The following is a 19,583-nucleotide window of genomic DNA, read 5'->3' as shown; positions in this document are numbered from 1 at the left end:
GGTCTCTTCAGTTTGCCCCGACCAATCTGAGTTATCAAGCGACTCTTCATCCTTTTCAGACAGCTTCTCCAGCTTCTGGCCCATGGTTGTTGTTCTGTCTTCTCATTAGAAAAGAGAGAGACAAATGTCAAGACAATATTGTAATGTGGATTGCTTGCCTCCACATCCCAATGAGAGGAAAACTATTTTGAATCATCTTGAACCTCTCTCTATTTTGGTATATTCTTCTATTCTGATCACACTTGCGCTCACATGGCCTCTCTATCTATCTCCCCCTATTCTGTAGGAAAGGAATGCTGTGGTGGCTATAATTAAAGCTGGTCTGACTGCTGCCACTGAGTCAGGAGGCCAAAAATGAAACAAGACAAGTGAGATAAGAGGTCAGCTGCCAGGTGCCAAGGTCAATGTGAACTAATAAAAGCTAATAATAATATAGCTGATTCTGATAAAATGCTGCCATTTTAATGCTCTCTGAAACCAAATTAACAAGTCTTGAATATTATAACAAAACCTTATTTTTATATACCTCGTCTAATAACTGATTCTGTACATGTCTACCAGAGGCAGCAGTGTTGGACATCATGCACTGTCAATTACTGGTTTGGAGACAAGGCGTGTTTGTGCTTCCCCTTCAAACCAGCTGAATGTTTATGGTTGTTTTGGTTACAGGGTCTAGAGAAAGGTCACCTGGACTACGTGATTCAAGTCACAAGCGCTTTGACTTCTGATCCGAATTGTTTGAGAGCAGAGTTTAACCACCACCGACATGTTGGATGGTGGATGAGAGATTATTGCAAAGGGAAAACAGCTCAACAGACTTTAAAGTGGCATGTGGAGTATTTTTAGATCACAAACAACTGAATGTGCAGAAGTATTGTTGCATTAGGTATGTTTTCCATGAACATAATTTAGAAATCAGACGAAATGCTAAGCTAATGTCCTTTGACGTTGCCGGCTGAACGGTGAGGAAGGAGAGGTGACTGAACCTCTTCACCCTGCATCTGCAATCACGTGTTCCGCTGCTTAAGCTATTTCAAGCTGGAGAGTCGTTGAGTGACACTTTACAAAATTACAATATGATTCTGAAAATATGGCCACATAGAGACAGCTGTAACATCTGAACACATGTTGAGAGTACATGAAAACTAGTTAGAAAAAAAGGAGGATAAACAATTGAAGCAGGAGTGGATACATTATAAATTGGGCTGTGGGGGACAAACAAAATGTCAGAACATTTGTTCCACATTAGTAGAATTTCTAGAACTTATTTTGATAAAGTTTTAAGTTGATCCAGAGCTCAGTTTTGAACCCTTTGAGTCTTTAACATAGCCTGGACTGAATTGTATTGATGTAGTGATTTGGTGGCACATACTGTCCCTAACCTGCTTCCTTTAGCTGCATTAGAGCTTTCCTCTTTAACCAGCTTGACATGATCAAACTCAAGCTCTGGTCTTTTAGTACGACGTGGCTCCCAACAATCCTCAGAGCTGTGTATTGTAATGGCAACAGTGGGAGGCTTCTGTGACATTGGCTTGTGAAACTCCCTCCCTCGTATCTCTCATGTCCCATTACTGTCTCTCATGCAAAGAGTTTATAAGAGACTTGTGACTTTGAGTAAACAAACTATTAGCCCTAGTAGATTTTCTTCTTCTTCTCCCAACAGAATACTGTGCCCTTCCTTTAGAGCATTAAGTGCATTGGTGTACATATAATAAGCTCAAATTCAAATAGGCAGTACGGCAGGATCATATTCAGACACATTATCTAGTTTGACAGTAAAATGACTTCAAACGTCATAAAACGATAGATGTGCTGCTGTGTACCGGCGCATAATAAGCTTTATAACCACAGGACATTTACAATACAGGCATCAAAATGAAGATTCTTTTTCATTGAGGTAGAAAATGTTAACTGACCATTTACTATAGCATTTACTACGACAATACTTCCATTTAAACAACTTAACTGTCTACCGTTTTGTAAGTTATCTAATAAACTGCATAGTTACACCGATATAAAACTATCACAGATTATAAGTAAATACTTACGGAGACTGATGCTCTGCCTGCCTGTCGTCCTGTAGGACTTTCGTCTTTTGGAGAGATCTTCTTCTTCAGCCGTCACCTGCCCCATGATGTCACTCTGACTTCATTTGACTAATTCAATAAGATAGCTCTCTGCCCATTTAAGAGCGGGCAAAGGCCAGAGGCAGACATAGGTGAACATATGATTATAGATGTAAAATATATTGCAATAACTGTACAACAAAGTTGTAAAAGTTTTGCAATTCTGCGGGGAAAGTAGTTTTTTTTTTTCTCCAACAAAATGTGTAACAATGAAAGCAGTGTGGTGAGCTGCAAGCGCAGCAGATCAACTTCACTGAATAAATAGATTATGCAGAGGAAATGGTTTATTTCCATGATAAACATTAGACTGGACATCATTTTAACAAAATGTAAAAAAAAAAAAAGAAAAAAAAGAAAAGTGCATTACACATGAACATTGGCAATGTACAGTACAGTACACAAAAGTTAACGAAAAACAATTAACGTAACAAAATCTTACTCCCAGGAAGGTTTATCGTGTTCTACGTTTTCCACTCGTCTCAACCTCGCATGCTTTGGGGCAGACTTGTGCTCTATAAATACACTCTATAAATGCCTGGATCCCCCGTTTGAATTGCAATATGTCTTAATATCCTTCCACACAAAGTCCTCAACGTCTGGCTCTTAAGTAGGATTGTCAGTGTGATGCCTGCTGCCTGGGAATAATGCAATAAAAAAATTCAATTGTTGCCATTTTAATGGAGCCTGAAGACATTTGCCTAAATTGTCCAAAGTCTTTTTTTTTTGCTGTGGTACAAACACGAGAACTTAATTATGAGTACTTCTCATTACACAGTAGCATTATCAGTGCTTTTCTTAATATTGACCACATCTGCAAGCTAATGTACTTATAGCAAATTGAAAAATATATATACAGACTGGTAAATTTCAAAGACTTAAATCCATCCTTTCTAATGTTTTTAATGTAAATGATAGTTCTCATTCCAGCAAGTAAGGTTCCTCAGCCAGCTTTTGAACCAGTACAGTGTACCACAAGTTTCAACAATATCAAACAAATACAATATTATTATAGGCTATTAATAAATGGAAGTCCATCAAGTATGCGTGTGTTCGGGGTGGAGGAGGCTGCTGTGCATGAGCTTGTGTGTGTGTGTGTGTGTGTGTTTGCATACATTATTATTTTGTGCCGAGTTATACATTGCAGGGAGCATGGTTATTATTGGGAGTGAGGGTGAGTAATGTACAAAAAGCCAGACCATCAACACACTCACAGAAACTCTTGCAACGCCTGTGATGCTTTATGATGGAGCTAAGGCCAAGGTTAAGGCACTTAAATACAAACACAAAATTCAAAACATGAAGCGAACAACCGAACTTAGTGCTGTGGTCTGGGAACGCAAACAGAAGGATTTAGTGCTCACAATGTCAAGCACGTGGATCAGGCTCACTTCTCAACACACTGAGAACAGCTGGCTGAAATTAGAATCATATTAAGAATACATTAAAGGAAGAGAACAGTTTGGGAAACACGCTTATTTGTTTTCTCGCTGGGAGTTAGACGACAAGATACCAATCTCGTCTCCAAGTTGCCACTTTGTAACATTTCTTAATTCTTCTATTACAGATGTTTGCGGTGGCAACAGATTTGTAAGTGCCTTACGTTACATCATGCTCACGTGGCGAAAAGAACAGTTTCAAGGCAAAACCAAATTTGTTAAATCTAACTAGTGGAGCAAACCTGCAGCTCCCTGGGGTCCAGTTAAGGGAGGAGAAGAAACAGAGGAGGCATGGAAGTTTCTACTGATCTAACTAAAGAAATGTTAAATCTACAAAAATAAAAATACAATAACACCATGGTTAAAAGATGATTAAATAACTTGCATTCATTCTTTGCACAGTTTTCATTTCTTCTGAAGCACTCAGATCTTTAAACACAGTAATAAACACTCGCATGTGCTTTTCCTGCATACAAACAGGCATCTTTCGGTACCATTCTAGCACACCCAGCGTGCCAAAACACAACATCAACCAAACAGAAGAACTTGTAGAGCAACACCCCGTGGCACAGCAACTTTGGCTTGGTGGCACAATTTGAACACAACGTGCCTCAAGCTGTCTCGACATGTAGGAAATGGACTAAATAACGGATGAAGAGATGAGAGACCTGTGAGTGCTGGGCTTTGCAGTTTTCTAGATAGGTTACTAATCTGTATTTAAAATAAAGGAAATCTAGTATTGTTAATTTAGATTATAATTTCAAATTTTCAAACTGTAAATACAAATATTTGATTTGGTAATTTCAAAGTCAGAATTCTAATAATAATAAATAAATAATAATAGTTATTAGATCAAATAAATGACACAAGTATGGACACTGCAAGCAAAGAATGGAACCACGTCTGATTTCTGCTTTAGTGTTCTCAAATGAATTTGATTAAACGTGGCTGTAGATCTGAAATGTGTGCACTGTGTGAATGGATACTAAAGTTGTGCTCAAGTGCTAAGTCTATACATGATTAGTGTGTCTTTGCAGATGTTTGTGGGTTTAGAGAAAGGTGATCGGAAAGTTAGCCGAGTGAGGCTTGTTTGCCTGGGAGCCTCTGAGATAAATGAGGACCCAGATGCAGACTCGGTAAGAAAGTAAAAGAAGAATTTAAATCATGACGGTGATTTACTGTCCTGGGCAAAATCATATGGCTTTGGTTACATCAGGAAGCGATCAGACCAAGAGTGGAGAATAAAATCACATTTGAGCTCCTGAATGTTTCCTGACTGAGTCTCCCAACAACTGAAAGTATTTCTTTTTCTTTTTGTCATTCTTTCAGGCATAAGACGAGGGGGTTAGGTTCACTTTAAACAATTCATGATCCAACTCACAAATGATTGTTGTCACTTAAACTAAATAATGACAAATCTGAATGCATTTCAGTACTTAAAATAATATGTTATCTGCCAAAGTGTGTTGACAATATGTTTTGTAATACTGCAAAGTCATGCGTGGGACTAAAGTGAGTGCTTTAAGTACATGATTACATTAACCTTAATGGAGGAGGTCAGGGTGAACCAGCCACTGTGCAGAGACAACAAAAGAGTCTTTGACCAAAACAGTTCGAGATGCTTGTGGTCCGAGGTACAACACCTTACAAAGAGGCATAAAAAGGCTCACATCCTTTTCTCAAAATGATTATGCTTCCACATGAAATGCCCTTTCTTGATGCAAAAGCAGCTGCAGCAGGGAACGTAAAAGTGGATTCAGCTATCAGCGGTAACATGAGGAGATGCTGAACGCAATCAAAATGGGGCAACTGCAAACATTCATCGAGCTCCTTCATGAATGCCGTTGATGAGTTGGATTGAAAAACATACAGTACACTGAAAGAAGCAGGTTACTTCAGGTATTTTGCTTTCCATCAACATCAAAGTGCTCACTATAGCTTTCTGAGGAGTTAGAAACAAACAACCACCGCCTCCGTCTCTGGAATATGCCAAACCTGTCTGTTGAGGGTAAATACGGCAGCATAACGCTCATCTCCACTGGGCTGTGGGGAGGTGTGATGATCCTATATGTGGTGTGGGGCCAGCAGGCTCAGAAGAGACCAGGTGAGCCTCCATCCGGTCTGAGCGACAAGTGGAAGGACACGGGAAAGTCTTCAGTCCTTACCTGGCCAGAAGCACTCAAGCCTTCAGCGAATGGTCAAAACAACCAGCCTCACTCTGGATCTTAGTGCCAGTAGACAATGACAGGACACTCTCTGGAAATGCAGAGAGGGCTGTTTGCTGTTAGCTTGTGACAGTGCAGCTATGAGGCCAGGACATGACAGTTCAGGTCAAAGCATGAGCTTCGTTTCTGGTACGACACCACAGCGGTAGTCATCTAAAAAAGGCCCACAGCCACCATAGGGTTCCTGCTGAAGGCAGTGGCCAACCTCCTCCTCCATCTCATCCATGTAAGGGTTACTGTTTTAAGGCAGGGGCCCCACTGGGAGCTGGCCCTCCATGGCCAAGCTTGGCAGCTTCTCGAGCTGCTCTGCCCTCTGTCGCATCAGTTCCAGACCAAATTCTATCCCCAGTCCCGGCATTTGCAGCTGGGCCAGAGCCTGCTGCTGGAGCTCCACGGCACCACCAGGTTGTAATTCTAAACATTCAGCGGGAGCCACTCTGATGGCCCCCGTACCATCCCTTGATAGTTCTTCCCCCATGTCGTCCCCATGCGGTTCGTCCATGTCCTCTGTGTCCACCGAGCCACGGTCGGGAGGAGTCTCCTCGCAGCTCATGGGTGAGACCGGTTTCGGGCGGATGGTTAGTGGGACACCGGGGGTGCAGGTGGAGCAGCGGTACAGGTGACTGGAGGGCTGGATCAAGTTGGGTGGGACGACAACAACAGGGGCTTGCAGAGACTGCAGAATTGGGGCGGAGGCAAAATTGGTCCCGGGCGGATCTATGCATATGGTGGGGATAGTGCAGTGGCGGGAGGGGTTAAGGCGGTGAGAACGGCCTCCTGCTGGACGGTCACAGCGCCGCATTTGTGGTAGACGGAGGCAGTCTTTACACGACTGATACGAGGGCTTCACTTTTAAAGGGTTTCCTGTGCTACCACTGTCCTAAATGGAGTAACATACAAACACAGTATATGGTCAGTGACATGCAGAATATTTAAATAAATCTGTTTAAAAAAAGGTAGTTCAACACAAAACATGACTTAACTACAATTAAAAAAGCGATATTTTCTTAACTCACGTCAAAAGCTGCAGGGCAGCTGCGCTTGGCAGCCAGGCGGTTGCTGTTGTTGGTGTTCAGGTTGGCCAGGCCTAACCGGCTCTCCTCCGTCCTCTCAGCATCCTCCCCTGGCCTCTTCCCATCTGAATTCCCAGGTGTCTGAGCCAGGGCCGCCATCTCAGCTTCCTCTTTCTTGGCCTCATCCTCATCCTCCTCCTCCAAAGTACTGATCTCGAGCCTCAGTCTCATGTCCTCCAGGGGGTCGAGGCGGCCGCACGTCTGAGCTGCCGTGCCCTCGCCAGGCAGGGCTAAATGGGCCATGGGGAAACCCTCGTCCTCCAGTAGGGCATCCCTCTCCACGTCTTCGATCTCAATGAAAACTCTTTCCATGCCTAGCAGAGGGGGGCCCCGCACTGGAGTGGAGGGCTCACTGTCTAATGCAGAGTCTGACAAACGTCTGAAGTAATAGTTGTAGTTAAGAGAGTCAAGGGGCTCCATCTCCAGACCCATAACCCTGCACGGAGAGCCCCCGCAGGCTTCTTCCCCTCTGAGCCCCGGTGTCTCCTCCCCACCAGTACAGTGGCCAGAAGCTTGCAAATCATCTGATCCCTCCTTATCGCTTTCAGGCCTCCACAGCTTGTTGTGGCGATGTTTACTGTGAAGGCAAATATACTTTTGTTTATGTGAGGAAAAAATAGAAAGCTTTACAAAGCATATCACCATTATAGTTTTAATACCAGCAGGATGTGTGTAATGGCTATTAGCTTTATGGTTTGTGTACTTGAGGTATCTGCCCTAAGATGAAATGTCCTGGCCGCACTAGAGTAAAAAAAATAAAAATAAAAACACTGCAGCGAAGTGCAAACCTGAGTGAAACTGTAGACCTGCTTACCTTGCGTCCAGGATTCCCTCGTACTCTGCCAGCTGTCTCATGAAACCAGCGTTTGGCTGAGCTATGCTCCGTTTCTGCTTGACAAAGTTGTAGGCTTTCTCCAGAGACCAGCCGTACTCCTTCATTGCATAGGCAATAACTGTAGAGGCAGACCGGCTCACCCCCATCTTACAGTGCACCAGGCACTTGGAGTTGTTCTTCCTGGTGGACAGAAAATAAATAAATAATTCATTCATATGGCTCTAGTTGGTGATAGTTAGGACGGTGTAGTAGCCGTTAAAATATTCAGTTAAATCTGTTTGTGTTTGGTTTCAATGGTTTTCATGAGGTGCACTCCAAGCATCTCGACTTTAGCTTCTCCATCTATATTTTTTACAAACATTCTTTTTTTTTTTTTACTTCAGGTTAACATGGTTAGACTGATTGCACTATTTCAGTTCTCTCAGTCTACGTTACTCACAGCTGTGTCATGCATTTGGGTGGGAGAAATATGCGTCCTGTGAGGTCACGGCCCCAGGACTCAATGAGAATACATGATGTGAACCAGTCAAACTGTAACGACTTAAAATGATGTCTTAAAGCCACATCTGTAAATACCAAAGGGCTGTGGGGACACAGTTCTGTTGACTGCTGTTTCTACAATTCTAGGATAACAATCTGGTTTTACAGTTTATGATCTGTACAACTTTTCCCAGCCCACTGCTGTATTTGAACATGTATGTTCTCACTTGGCTTTGATGATGAAGTTGTAGGTGTCGTTCCAGTGGGCCAGCAGGTCGGTAGCATCCTCATCATATACGCGGATGTTGTGATAAGAAAACATCCCCGGGAAGAAGTTGTCAATCTCTCTGGTAACATTCAGGATGTAACCCACTCTGCAACCAAAACAATAACATGTTACTCTTTACACTACTTTTTAGTTTAACTGTTACTCAGGACAGACTAATGCTGTGTTCAAGACAACTCGGAACACAACATTTCCGACCTCCTACTAGAAAAAGTACATACTCGGGGCAATGCGATTAAAATCAGGATTTCATGGTGTGCACACTATCAGCTCACCCGCAGTCACGTAGTTCTTCCAGGTTGGATGCGTTCCACTCAGAGCCCTACAGAAGCAAAAAGACAGAAACTTATTCTGAATAATTGCTTAAGTTTACTGAGGTAAGTATAAACCACACTGTGACAGTAAGTGGGTGTAAATGTTAAGAAAATAGTGGAAAAATACTATATAAAAACAGTTCAAGGTAGAGTAAATACAAAACATGTAAATGCAAAAAAAACATGCTCACCAAGTACACATGGTCGAGGATGAGTGTGGGCTTGTCCATCTGACCCAGGATCAAAAGCATCTCGTTGTCTATGAACTCTTTGTACTCTGTGAGGTTACAGCTCATATGCTGCTCCAGCTTGTTACGGATCTGTGGACGAGGATTGAACAAGAAGCGCTTTACTACAGCTAGTGTACAGCTAATGACTGCTACATGAATAAAACATGAAAATCAGATGCATCTTTTTCCAAAACCTTTAAGTACAGTATTTTAGACAGATCTGGACCCATCACACACATCGTCGATTTGCCACATACCTCCTTCGAGGTGGTGTTCTCCAGGTCTTGAAACGTCATGATGCTGCGTAGCTTGGCTTTAATGAGACACTCTGTCCTCTCTCGCTCAGTTGGCCTGCACATAATGAGTCAATACATCAGTGTTGCTGTCTGAATGGAAATTAGCATAACAGTGTAACATGTTCCCCAAGCTGAAGACAAAGGGACAACAGCTGGTGTCCAAAGTATTAAAATCCATTGCATGATTAAAGACACTATACACACACCATGCATGTTAAAAAATCAGCAGCAATTGGTCTGTTTGGCCACGTGTAGAGCTGTTACAATTAGTCGTCTAATTGAGTCGGTCAACAGAAAAACAGATGTCAACTATTCTGATAATGGATTAATCCTTACAGTAATTTTTCATAGAAAAATAGCAGACAATGCTGTTTTCTGCCTCTCAAATATGGAGGTACTCCATTTTACATCACATTCAACTGAATATATTTGGGTAACAAGACATTTAATGACGTCACCTTAGCCTTTGAGAAGCTGGGATTGAAATTTTTCTAAATTTTCTGACATTTCATAGACAAGCAATTAATCAATTAATATAGAATATGATCTGCAATAATTAAAATGTTTGTTAGTTGCAGCCCTAGCCACATGAACCAGATACTGTTTGAAATCCTCTTCCAGCATAAGGGATACTCCCATCAGGTACTGTGAATCAAATGTTCTCATAACTTAAACTGTTCCGTTACATGGAGCAGCCTGTGGGGTCTCACCGGTCGACGAACATGGTGGGCGAGTCGGGCCGGGTGGTCTCCAGGTCGGTCATGGCATTCCACTCATTGATGCAGCTTTGCTCTGAGGTGATGCAGCTCTCATAGAAGGCCATCCACGTGAGAGCAATGCCCCCTTGGAAGTAGTTGAACCGGCGTGACACCTCGCACGCCTTGTGGAGGACCTGCAGGGCAGACCTGCCGAGACACGGGGCAATAACTTCATTATCACAAATCAGGGTGCATAAGACACTGGCAGACTTGTTCATTGGTCGTTCTGAGAAGTGACCAGCAGGTGGCACATGGATCGAGCTAGACTGACAGAAGTTTTTGAACAAACCCTGATGACAGTGGTGTCGTGCTGGACCAGGTGAGTCATCACAGTAGAACATTATAGTCAAATGCTCTATAGTTTTTTGTTATTTACCAGACCAAGAAAATTAACAATTTTCAGGATGTGTATGTGATAAAGAACACCAGCACAAAGGCAGGGACACTTTCTGTACCATTAACCTCTCCAATGATGGATAGCTAGTCAAAGACATTAACATGTTGTCATTTACATATTCATGAACTCCCAGAATTCCAGAAACAAAGAAATCATATTAATGTCCAACTCTTATTTCCATGGGCGTACAGGGATGACAGATATAGTAGAACCAAACAATAATCTAACACATCTCTTCGTGCTTTATGTGTAGTTCTTTTAAATGGGTGTGAATGGAATGACATAATTGGTGGCAGTTTGTACGTATGTTCATTTATGTTACTGGTGACGAGTGCAAAGCCTCAATGTTGGACAAAGTCTAACAGTTATTTATTACCTTTTTGTGAAGCTGCTCCTTGATCCCATAATTGAGCTAACTAGGCTAATCTCACCCTCAGCTTTTCAGTACCTTCACACTGCACGCAGGCATACAAATGTGCATCCAAAATCTGAAAACTCAAATTAACCTGAACATGCCCTGAGGTCTGGTACACATGTTTTCATCTACCCAATGTGAGAGTCTATAACAACAATTATCAAGCATGGCCAACGCGTGTTTCCCTCGTGTCCTCACGCGCCGGTAATCCCAGGTAAACACAAAGGATTCACTCACCACATGGCCTGCACAGACACAGGCTTGAAGACATGTGATCGCCCTGCTGTGTTCACGCTGAAGCCTCTGGTGAGGAAGAGGAGGAGAGGGAAGATCAGTTTACATTTTGGGTGGAGATGCAGAGAGCGGTCAGGGAATGTAAACACAGACTGCACACGGCTCGTTCATGGGGACTATTCAGGACACCAACCGGTGGAACATTCCTCCAGCATACAAGAGACAATGTTAACAGGTCAGCAAGAACCGTTCTCTCTCGCACGCACACACACACACACACACACACACACACACACACACACACACACACACACACACACACACACACACACACACACACACACACACACACACACACACACACACACACACACACACACGTAATTCACTCCTCTGCCACTGGCGGGCAGAAAAACCTAACAACAAAAACATGCAGCTGGAAGCCCACCTGAACATCAGCATAAATATTCGACCAAGCTGATTTACGTATTCCAGCTTTTATGAAAGCGACAAACTGAAACTTACCCATCTCCATCTAAATGTATGTTGGAATCACTCCACAGTGGCAGCACCATCCCAATAGAGCAGTTTTTACTGTAGAGCACAAAGATTTAAGAATAACATTTTAACAGATGTAATAAATCAGATAAAACTGCACTAAAACGTAAAGACAGTAGAGAGATTAATTACCTGTCCTTGTCTGTGAAGTCCATCCCCAGGACGATGTTTTCCTCTGTATCTTGATGGCCGTTGGTGTAGATGACGACCATGTAGCGCACCCGGTCTGACCAGCCGCTCTCTAACCGTACGGCCTGTGGAACAGAAGGAGAGCATGCACGACATATACAGCATTTACTGGTGGTGTTGCGCAATTAATGTGCGAAAACATAATGTGACTGCATGAAAAACAACAAACCTAAGATCGAACAGACCGACTCTCAGTAAAAAACACTTTTCTAAAATGGTTTTAATGAGTAAGAGAATTTAACATTCGTGCTGTAACAGCTTCAAGTGTACAGCACCCACACAATGAAATCGATCCAAATACTTTTATAGAGAAACTAATGTGAGTCTGTGTGTGTGTGTGTGTGTGTGTGTGTGTGTTAAGTATCATACTGACCAGCTTAATGCGATCTTCAGACCGGAGGATCTTAAACATGACCTGCAGGTGTTGAGGTAAATCACCTGCAAGTGAAACACTGAGTGAGTGTACTGCAGTTCAATGAGAAGCATAGTTTAGTTCAGCTCGTTCTTTTCCTCATGTTTGATTAGACGAGTTAAGGTCATCGTCACAGTCTGGACGTCCAAACTGGACTTCAGCTTACAAAGATCCTGACAGAGAAAATGATTTCCAAGTACCAAGTTCAGAGAAAACAATGCACACTTTAAATCGCTGACAGGCTTCTCTGCAGAGACACTTTGGGGAATTTCTAACAAAAAAAACAAAACAAAAAAAACCTAAAAGGTCAAGTACAAACTGATCATTCAGCTTCTTCTATTGTACATTCATTTGGGTTTTTTTTCTCCAGTGGGAGGAAATATGCTTGTGGATTTCTCTCAATGAAGACAAATCTAAACCCTGCGACCTTCCAGCTGTGCTAAGCTAAAGTGTTAGCAAGTAACACCCGAGTCACGTGCAAACAGACTTCTGTCTTCTCCCGCTTTGTCCTCAAATGACATAAGGCTCAACAAGGACGTCAGATTAGAAACTTGTAAACAGTGAGCGACTATTAAAGAGCTTTTATTTTTAGATTGTGCATGATTATGCTGCATTTTAGCCTTACTTTGATGTGCATACAAACATCAGCAGCATGATTCTGTAATAAATACTGTCAAGTGCCCAGAATTCAAAAAGTTAAAGAACAGACACTGTCTGTGTATTGCTTTAAATTAACTTTAACCTAACTGATTGATCTTGTTTGAACTGATTTGTGGGCATCCCTTGTGTTAAACTGCAGGTCACTTCAGGTCGGACCACAGTTTAGAATAAACACAGACGAACCCACAGAGAGAAAAACCACCTCAGCAATCCTTTTTCCTTTCCTTTTGTCTGGAGCTCATTTGTGCAAGAAACAAAGCTTCTTCTGTGCAAGTTTGTTCCTACCTGCATGTTTGTGGTGGGTCGGGGTCTTTGGTCCTTGTGCGCTGCCGCCCTGCTGCAGAAAGAGGGCGGCTCCTTTGACCATGAAGAAGCTCTCACTGAGGCTGGAAAAGGCAGACGTGGAAAATACATTGAAGGCGACTGAAATCTGACCAATTGCCATCAAAGAACTTCTTTTTTTTTTTACAGCAGTGTTGACACTTTTACACCTGGTTGACAATGTTTTACCAGTTGAACCACTCTTCCCTGTGCTTCGTTCTAACCCAACGAGTCAAACCCAAGTGAGGTAAGGATTTATTGTTTCCCCTCTTTCTTTTCAAAAGGAGAGTTTTGGACTGAAGAGAGAGAGGGGAGTGATTTGACATCTACTGGCTGGCTAAGGTAGTTAAACACATCGATTCCCTTCATCATCCAGCTCGGTTATCTCCAGATTTCAGACATAACAACCCAACTGACTAGTTAGGAAATCAGTCAGGGAGCAAGAAGTTGTAGAAAACAGTCTTAAAATGCCACCTGGGTGGGTCAGCAGAGTAAACTGGCTGCACCAGGAGCGGCCAAGCGTACAAAAGGCCTGCTCTTCATAACCACTTTAATCTTGCTGGGCAGCCTCAACCTCATCTTCATGGTCTCCACAACGCTTTAGTTTTACCTTACGTGTATGCACCTTAAACATCATTCGCACAAGTATACATGCTTAACACCACGGACCCATTCCATACCTCCACAACCTTATTTTTGCTTTAGACTGAAATGGAAAGAAGAAGTCGTTTGACAATATTTCGCCCATCATTACGACTAATGTAGAACCAGATCTTTACGAATCATTCTCAGCTCATCTGAATCAACGGTCAATCTCTTCGTTGTTCTATTCCCTCATCAGCAAACAAATGTATTCTCACACATTGGAAGGAAACTACTGTCAGAATTAATAAAATGTGACTGAACAACTCAATTATTACACTACATTTAAAGAGGTTATGAAATGCTTTTAAAAAAACATCATTTGGCTTTTTAATTGATAAACTGAGCAACAATAGAACCGGTGATATCGGTACGTGACCTTAACGGCTAAGTAAAATAATTTTTGGAAAGAAACTTTTGATCATTTGATCTAATTAATGTCAGAAAATGGTCAAAACTGACCGTCAGAATTTCCCAGAACCTAAGGTGATGTCTTCAAATTGCTTGTTTTGTTTGACTATCAGTCCCAAACCAAAAGATATTTAATTTACCATCACATAAAACAAAGAAAAGCAAATCCTCAAAACTGAGAAGCTCAAACCGATGAATGTTTTGGACAGACACCAACAATGAATCAAAGTTTTCGAATACATTTTCTGTTGATCTGCCAATAAGTCATCATGGCCGAATTGGAGTTAAAAAAAAAATCCCATTTTCAAATCATGTGGTTCAAGATTTGCAGTGAACAAAGTCGACCTTTGCTGCTTGTCGTCTCCTCTATCTCTCCTCTTTCCTGCCATTCACCAGCTGCTCTAATAAAAAGCTAATAAAAAAAACCTTCAAAATTATCATAAAACAAAAAGACATGTCTGCAGTGTGGATCCCGTACGCACAGTGAGCAGTCAGGTGTAGGCTGCATACTTATTAAGTCCTCGTTGGTTCAGCGAGCAGGACGGAGGGCTCATCAGCGGCTGAAAGTCAGCAGAGTTCTGATGCGGTGACTTTTACAGCCCTGTGTTTTTATAGCATGATTAACAGACGCCTCCTGCATGGGTCTGCTGACCTACGCTGAATCAAGCGTTACACCACGACTACCCAAATGTGCTCGGACATCGAGACTTCCTCTCCTGTCGGACCTGTACTGGATGCAGGACTTGTGGGGTCATGGCTTTTGTTACGAGGGCTGCAGTGAAGCAGGAGGAGAGCTTTAGCGTCTTTTCTCACACAGAACAGAGTGCAGCTTTGTTTAACCGCAGTCTCATACCCCTGCTCGACCGACACACACACACACACACACACACACACACACACACACACACACACACACACACACACACACACACACACACACACACCCTGGTATGACTGAGTGGGACCATCACAAGGTCTTTTGTTTCAGCTCCCCTGCTACGTGGTATCACGGTTTATTTTCAATTGTATGTAGAATACATCAGATTTAGAGACAACGGTAAAAGAATCACAAGGCCTGATGTGAATCAATTTACGTTAAACAAATGTACGCTACACTTGAGGAAGGTTTGTTAATTTCAAAGTAACAAACTCTTCACGAAGCTCGAACAAAGAAGACTTTTTCTTATCTAAAGACTTCTAAATGTGGATGACTGTCCTAAAAATGTAAAGTTTCCTGCTGCTAAATTTATCTAAATACACTGAGACATAATAATGAATGAATTAATGAATAAACTGTTCAATACTATTAACTACACTTTACTATTAAACTTTGACCGCCAACTCTAAACACCCCAAACGGCCAGTAAGCGTTGACTTGCCCGAATAAGTTTTCACCATCAAGTCGACTTTTTGTTTGTGTCGCTGTGAGAACTTACATGCGACAGATCTCCCTCCGAGTCAGAGCAGCTTTCTCCACAAAGTGAGGCAGCACGGTGATCATGGCTTTGTGTGGCGGTTTCACAACCAGATGCATCCTGCTAGCAGTTAGTGAACCATCTAGTCTCCTCTTGTTAACATCCTCCCATCTATCTTCTACACCTGCGTATTCCTGTTGGTCAGGAGACGGCAGCCTCTCCTAGCAGTTTTAACTTCTCTTCCCGTCGTCTTGGTCTAGCAAGTCCTTCCTCTTTTGCCTCCCACAGCTTTCTCGGTCCTGACGTCTCCTCGTCTGCACTGCCCTGTCCTTCTCAAGTCTCTGTTCACTATCTCCTCTTCACAGCACGCTCTTCGGCAATCAGCTCTCCCTACGCAACACCCTACACCACAATACCATCATTCATGCAAGCGCTGCGAAGCACTGGCAACGTTGCTTGGCGTCAATCTGAAGTCTGTCATGCAGAATTCTAAATGAAGACTCTGCGCTGATGAATTGCTGAGCCACAGAAACGGGTTACTCATGTAGACACTCCAGACGAGGCATGACATGACTGTTTCGAATGAAACACACACCCACACACACGCACACACAGCGAGCACAAAGACCGAGTCTGTGCCAAAGCTTTACTGACACAGATTTGGACTTCTGTGACGTTGGGTTGATTAAAGAAAAGCTTTGTGGACAAGCAGGAACAAAAACTCTCCGTTATGTAACTGGGGAAACATTTTAAAATCGATGTGAAATCAACTGTACTTCCAGCAGGTTTTTCTCCTTGTCAACAGCGAGAAGCTGAGGGCCATTACAGAAAATACACTGATGCTCCTGTATCTTCAGGACCGAGGACAAGACAAGCAGCTCATCACCTGTCAGAGTAGCTCTTAATAATCAAGATCACGATTCTTTTGACAGTTGGTCATTTGACGTGTAACTGCCTTTCCCAATTTGTGTGTTGTTTAAACCCTTCTTCCAATTAAAGAACCATTATATCCATTATAGAATAAATTGTGCAACATGCATTTGGTAGAAACATGAAAGTGGGGGACCAATTACACTTTCACACACTTCCGCCGCCTTGCTCGGATCTACGGCCATCTTCGAACTTCTTCATTTTGATCATTCTCAACTACGCACCGGTACCGTTTCATGAAAGCATCTTGCACAGTTGTGACACTAGAACGGTGACAAAATCTGTCCACAGACAGAAAGACACCTGGCAAAGTACTGAAAAACCGCTTCTGCAGTAGTTCCAGCTACAGTAGGTTGTCTTAAAGACTTCATTTTACCATGACACACACACACACACACACACACACACACACACACACACACACACACACACACACACACACACACGGTGAAAACAAGCCACTCGCTGTAAACTGAAAATCTAATCTAGAACCTTTATGTGAACATGATAAGTACTGTATTTCATGATGTCATCCTTTTATTAACTAAGCAACTGTATCTGTACTGTTTACTTCCAGGTTTACAAGTAAATATGGATTGCAGCTTTAAATATTTGAGCCTGAAATGTTCAAATAGGAAAGAAAACTGTTGTTAAAATGACTTGTTTAAATTAGCTGTTAATGATACTACCGTCTCAAATACAATCAGACTGAAGATTATAGCTCAACACATCCCCGTCTGCTGGTATCTCCCCTTGTTGCTCATGCAGGGCCAGAAGGCCCACTGACCACAAACACAACACCAAAAAAAAATACATTCCACAAATCAGGAGCACAATAAGTTTACATCTCTTTGTAAATTAGTTTGAAGTCCTGCAAGAACTTCCAACACATAACTTTTTTAAACAGTAGAGATCCTTACCTCTGATTATTTTTCCGCTCATCATCACTTCCAAAATCCTGAAAGACAAAAACAGAAGATATAAAGACGGCAACAGCACGACGTTGTGTAACGGCAGAGTCAAATGAATGTCGAGGAAAAACTGAGGAGAGGATTTATATTTTCTTCTTAAAAACAGCCATCGTTGTGAATCTAGTACGCTGCAGAACTGGAGAGTTGTTCTTATCGAGTCCCAGACCGGAACTGTTGTTGGGGTCATCTGGAGTCAGACATCGTTGTGAGTATGATGCATCATTTGTTCGCTGTATAAGTGAGAGAGCGAGCTGCAGAGCCACATGGGCGGGAACGGACTGGACCTTGGTACATCGATGTTTTTAAATCTTTAAGGTGTGAGGTGGTACAGTAGCACAAATGGATGTTGGAGGACCGTGCAATTGGAATGAAGCATGCCAGCGCCTACTGCTGGTCCTGTCCTGTCAGTGTGGTGATCTCGACTGCTATAGAGACAACAGTGGAATCATTAGGAGGCCTTCAAACATCACACCCATCCACTTCTCCTTCTTGCTGTCTGACTCTTGCGGAATAGTGAGCCGTGATGCAGAATGTGAGGTTAAAAACCAAACTCCTCATCAGAGGAAGAATGTCCCCGCTTGTTTGTGTGTCTCGGCTCAGTCAGCCTACCAAGAGCACATAATCCACTCTCCTAAAAACTAGAAAACTGGAGCACTAACGCTGGCGTTATGATTTCATTTAGAGTTCAAATCTGGCACAGCTCCGCATTTGAATGTGTTTGCTGCTAAGATTAAGTGTTCCATATGGGATTCAACGTCTGATTCACAGCCTCAAACTCCTCAGAGTCAATATTACTTCTTGTTTGTCAGGAACTGAAAGAAAATTGCATACTCTCTTTTTGAATTGTGACGAAAAACACTGAACACAGGTTGGTAAGAGGTTTATGTGGGATGTTGCATACATCTAACATCACTTGATTGTACCACCTCAGTGGCAGCACTCATTAAGTGCTTCTCTTTTTTTTTTTTTTTTGCAAGTTCACGAACACTTGACTAAAGTGTCCTGGGGCACACACACGCTGATCATAATGGATGTCATTCCCCTTTAAAGCCTCCTCCCCAACATTGGGTCTGCATTACTACATAAAAAGGCCAATAACAAGGAGGGAGAACAACCTGAGTGCAACGCAGCAACTGTTTGTGCAGCAGCAAAATGACCACTTTGTTCTGACAGCTAAACCCAGCAGCCTCCCCCTCCCCCGCTGCAGGATTTTGTTTACAAATCCGCTGCCACAGTAGCCACAAACAACTCTCTGCTGCAAACAATGCAACAATAAATCAAGTTTATAACACACAGCAATGACGAAAGGATGGTTAACCCTTCCTGCGGGATATTAAACACCACACCGCCTGGGTTGATGGGGGCTCTCCTGCAGGCGCCTTCTCGGCGTTTCCTCGTACCGCGCGCACAAAGACCGAGCCCCGGCTTTTCCACTTACCTCCCCCGCACTGCTGTTCGTCGTGCTGGCCGAGGATGCTGCACTGGGGGTGGGAGAGCGCTGCAGAGTCACCAGGGCCATGGTCGGTGGGCTGCAGCCTTGGAGGGCAGCGGAGGAGGAGGAGGAGAGGAGAAGGGAGGGGAGGGGAGGAGGACGTGGGAAGATGCGCCGCTGAGATTGTCTCTGTCACCGGGGAGAAAATGCCTAGTCAGACTCTCATCCAGCAGCACCTCCACACTCCAGAGCCCCGGCGGTGCTCCCGTTCAGTCCTGCTCCGTGCGTCCTCTGCGGTTACCGGAGACCTCATGAGCGGGAAGTCATGAGAGATTTCCGCCGTTTGTAGCGAGCCAGCAGCGGACCCCGCGGTTTCATCACTGCTGCGCAGACAGACAAACAAAACACGGTGCAGGTTGCAAGCGGAGCAGAAATGACATGCAGCTTCGCCGGGCGCCTGTGATTGGCTGGCCTAGTTCGCGTGCGCGCTGTCATTGGGCCAATGTTGTCAAGGTGACTGGCCAGACTAGGAACTCC

At 43.2% G+C, this 19,583-nt stretch overlaps 1 protein-coding gene across 2 annotated transcripts; it reads right to left on the bottom strand.

Annotated features, from left to right (window-relative positions):
• Window positions 1–2,372: 2,372 nt before the first annotated feature.
• On the bottom strand, window positions 2,373–19,424 carry ssh1b (slingshot protein phosphatase 1b). Of its 2 annotated transcripts, XM_068706115.1 has the most exons (15): window positions 19,053–19,424; window positions 17,564–17,601; window positions 13,210–13,310; window positions 12,226–12,290; window positions 11,796–11,917; window positions 11,631–11,699; window positions 11,109–11,174; window positions 10,012–10,206; window positions 9,263–9,356; window positions 8,967–9,095; window positions 8,737–8,783; window positions 8,403–8,549; window positions 7,675–7,875; window positions 6,804–7,437; window positions 2,373–6,667 (listed from the first exon to the last, which is right to left on the bottom strand). In XM_068706115.1, the coding sequence occupies exons 1-15, from the start codon at window positions 19,131–19,133 to the stop codon at window positions 6,029–6,031; spliced, it is 2,628 nt and encodes an 875-aa protein (XP_068562216.1). In that variant the 5' UTR covers window positions 19,134–19,424; the 3' UTR covers window positions 2,373–6,028. The 2 variants fall into 2 exon arrangements, with proteins under 2 accessions (XP_068562216.1, XP_068562217.1); XM_068706116.1 differs by lacking the exons at window positions 17,564–17,601; window positions 19,053–19,424 and adding an exon at window positions 15,735–15,957.
• Between the last annotated feature and the right edge of the window lie 159 nt (window positions 19,425–19,583).

This window comes from Cebidichthys violaceus, unplaced genomic scaffold (assembly GCF_023349555.1).
Source record: "Cebidichthys violaceus isolate CVI_PGR_0920_01 unplaced genomic scaffold, fCebVio1.0.p SCAF_12, whole genome shotgun sequence".
In the NCBI taxonomy this organism is placed as follows: Eukaryota; Metazoa; Chordata; class Actinopteri; order Perciformes; family Stichaeidae; genus Cebidichthys; species Cebidichthys violaceus.
Note: the sequence above shows the minus strand (reverse complement) of the source record. Positions and strands in the feature narration are given on the sequence as shown.

Excerpts from the sequence above, each read along its gene's own strand:
- ssh1b (XM_068706115.1), bottom strand. The coding sequence starts at position 19,133 with ATGGCCCTGGTGACTCTGCAGCGCTCTCCCACCCCCAGTGCAGCATCC. Across the intron at positions 10,207-11,108 it reads GTGTCTGTGCAGGCCATGTG|GTCTGCCCTGCAGGTCCTCC; the intron begins GTGAGTGAATCC and ends GTGTCTCGGCAG. Across the intron at positions 9,096-9,262 it reads AGAACACCACCTCGAAGGAG|ATCCGTAACAAGCTGGAGCA; the intron begins GTATGTGGCAAA and ends CCTCGTCCACAG.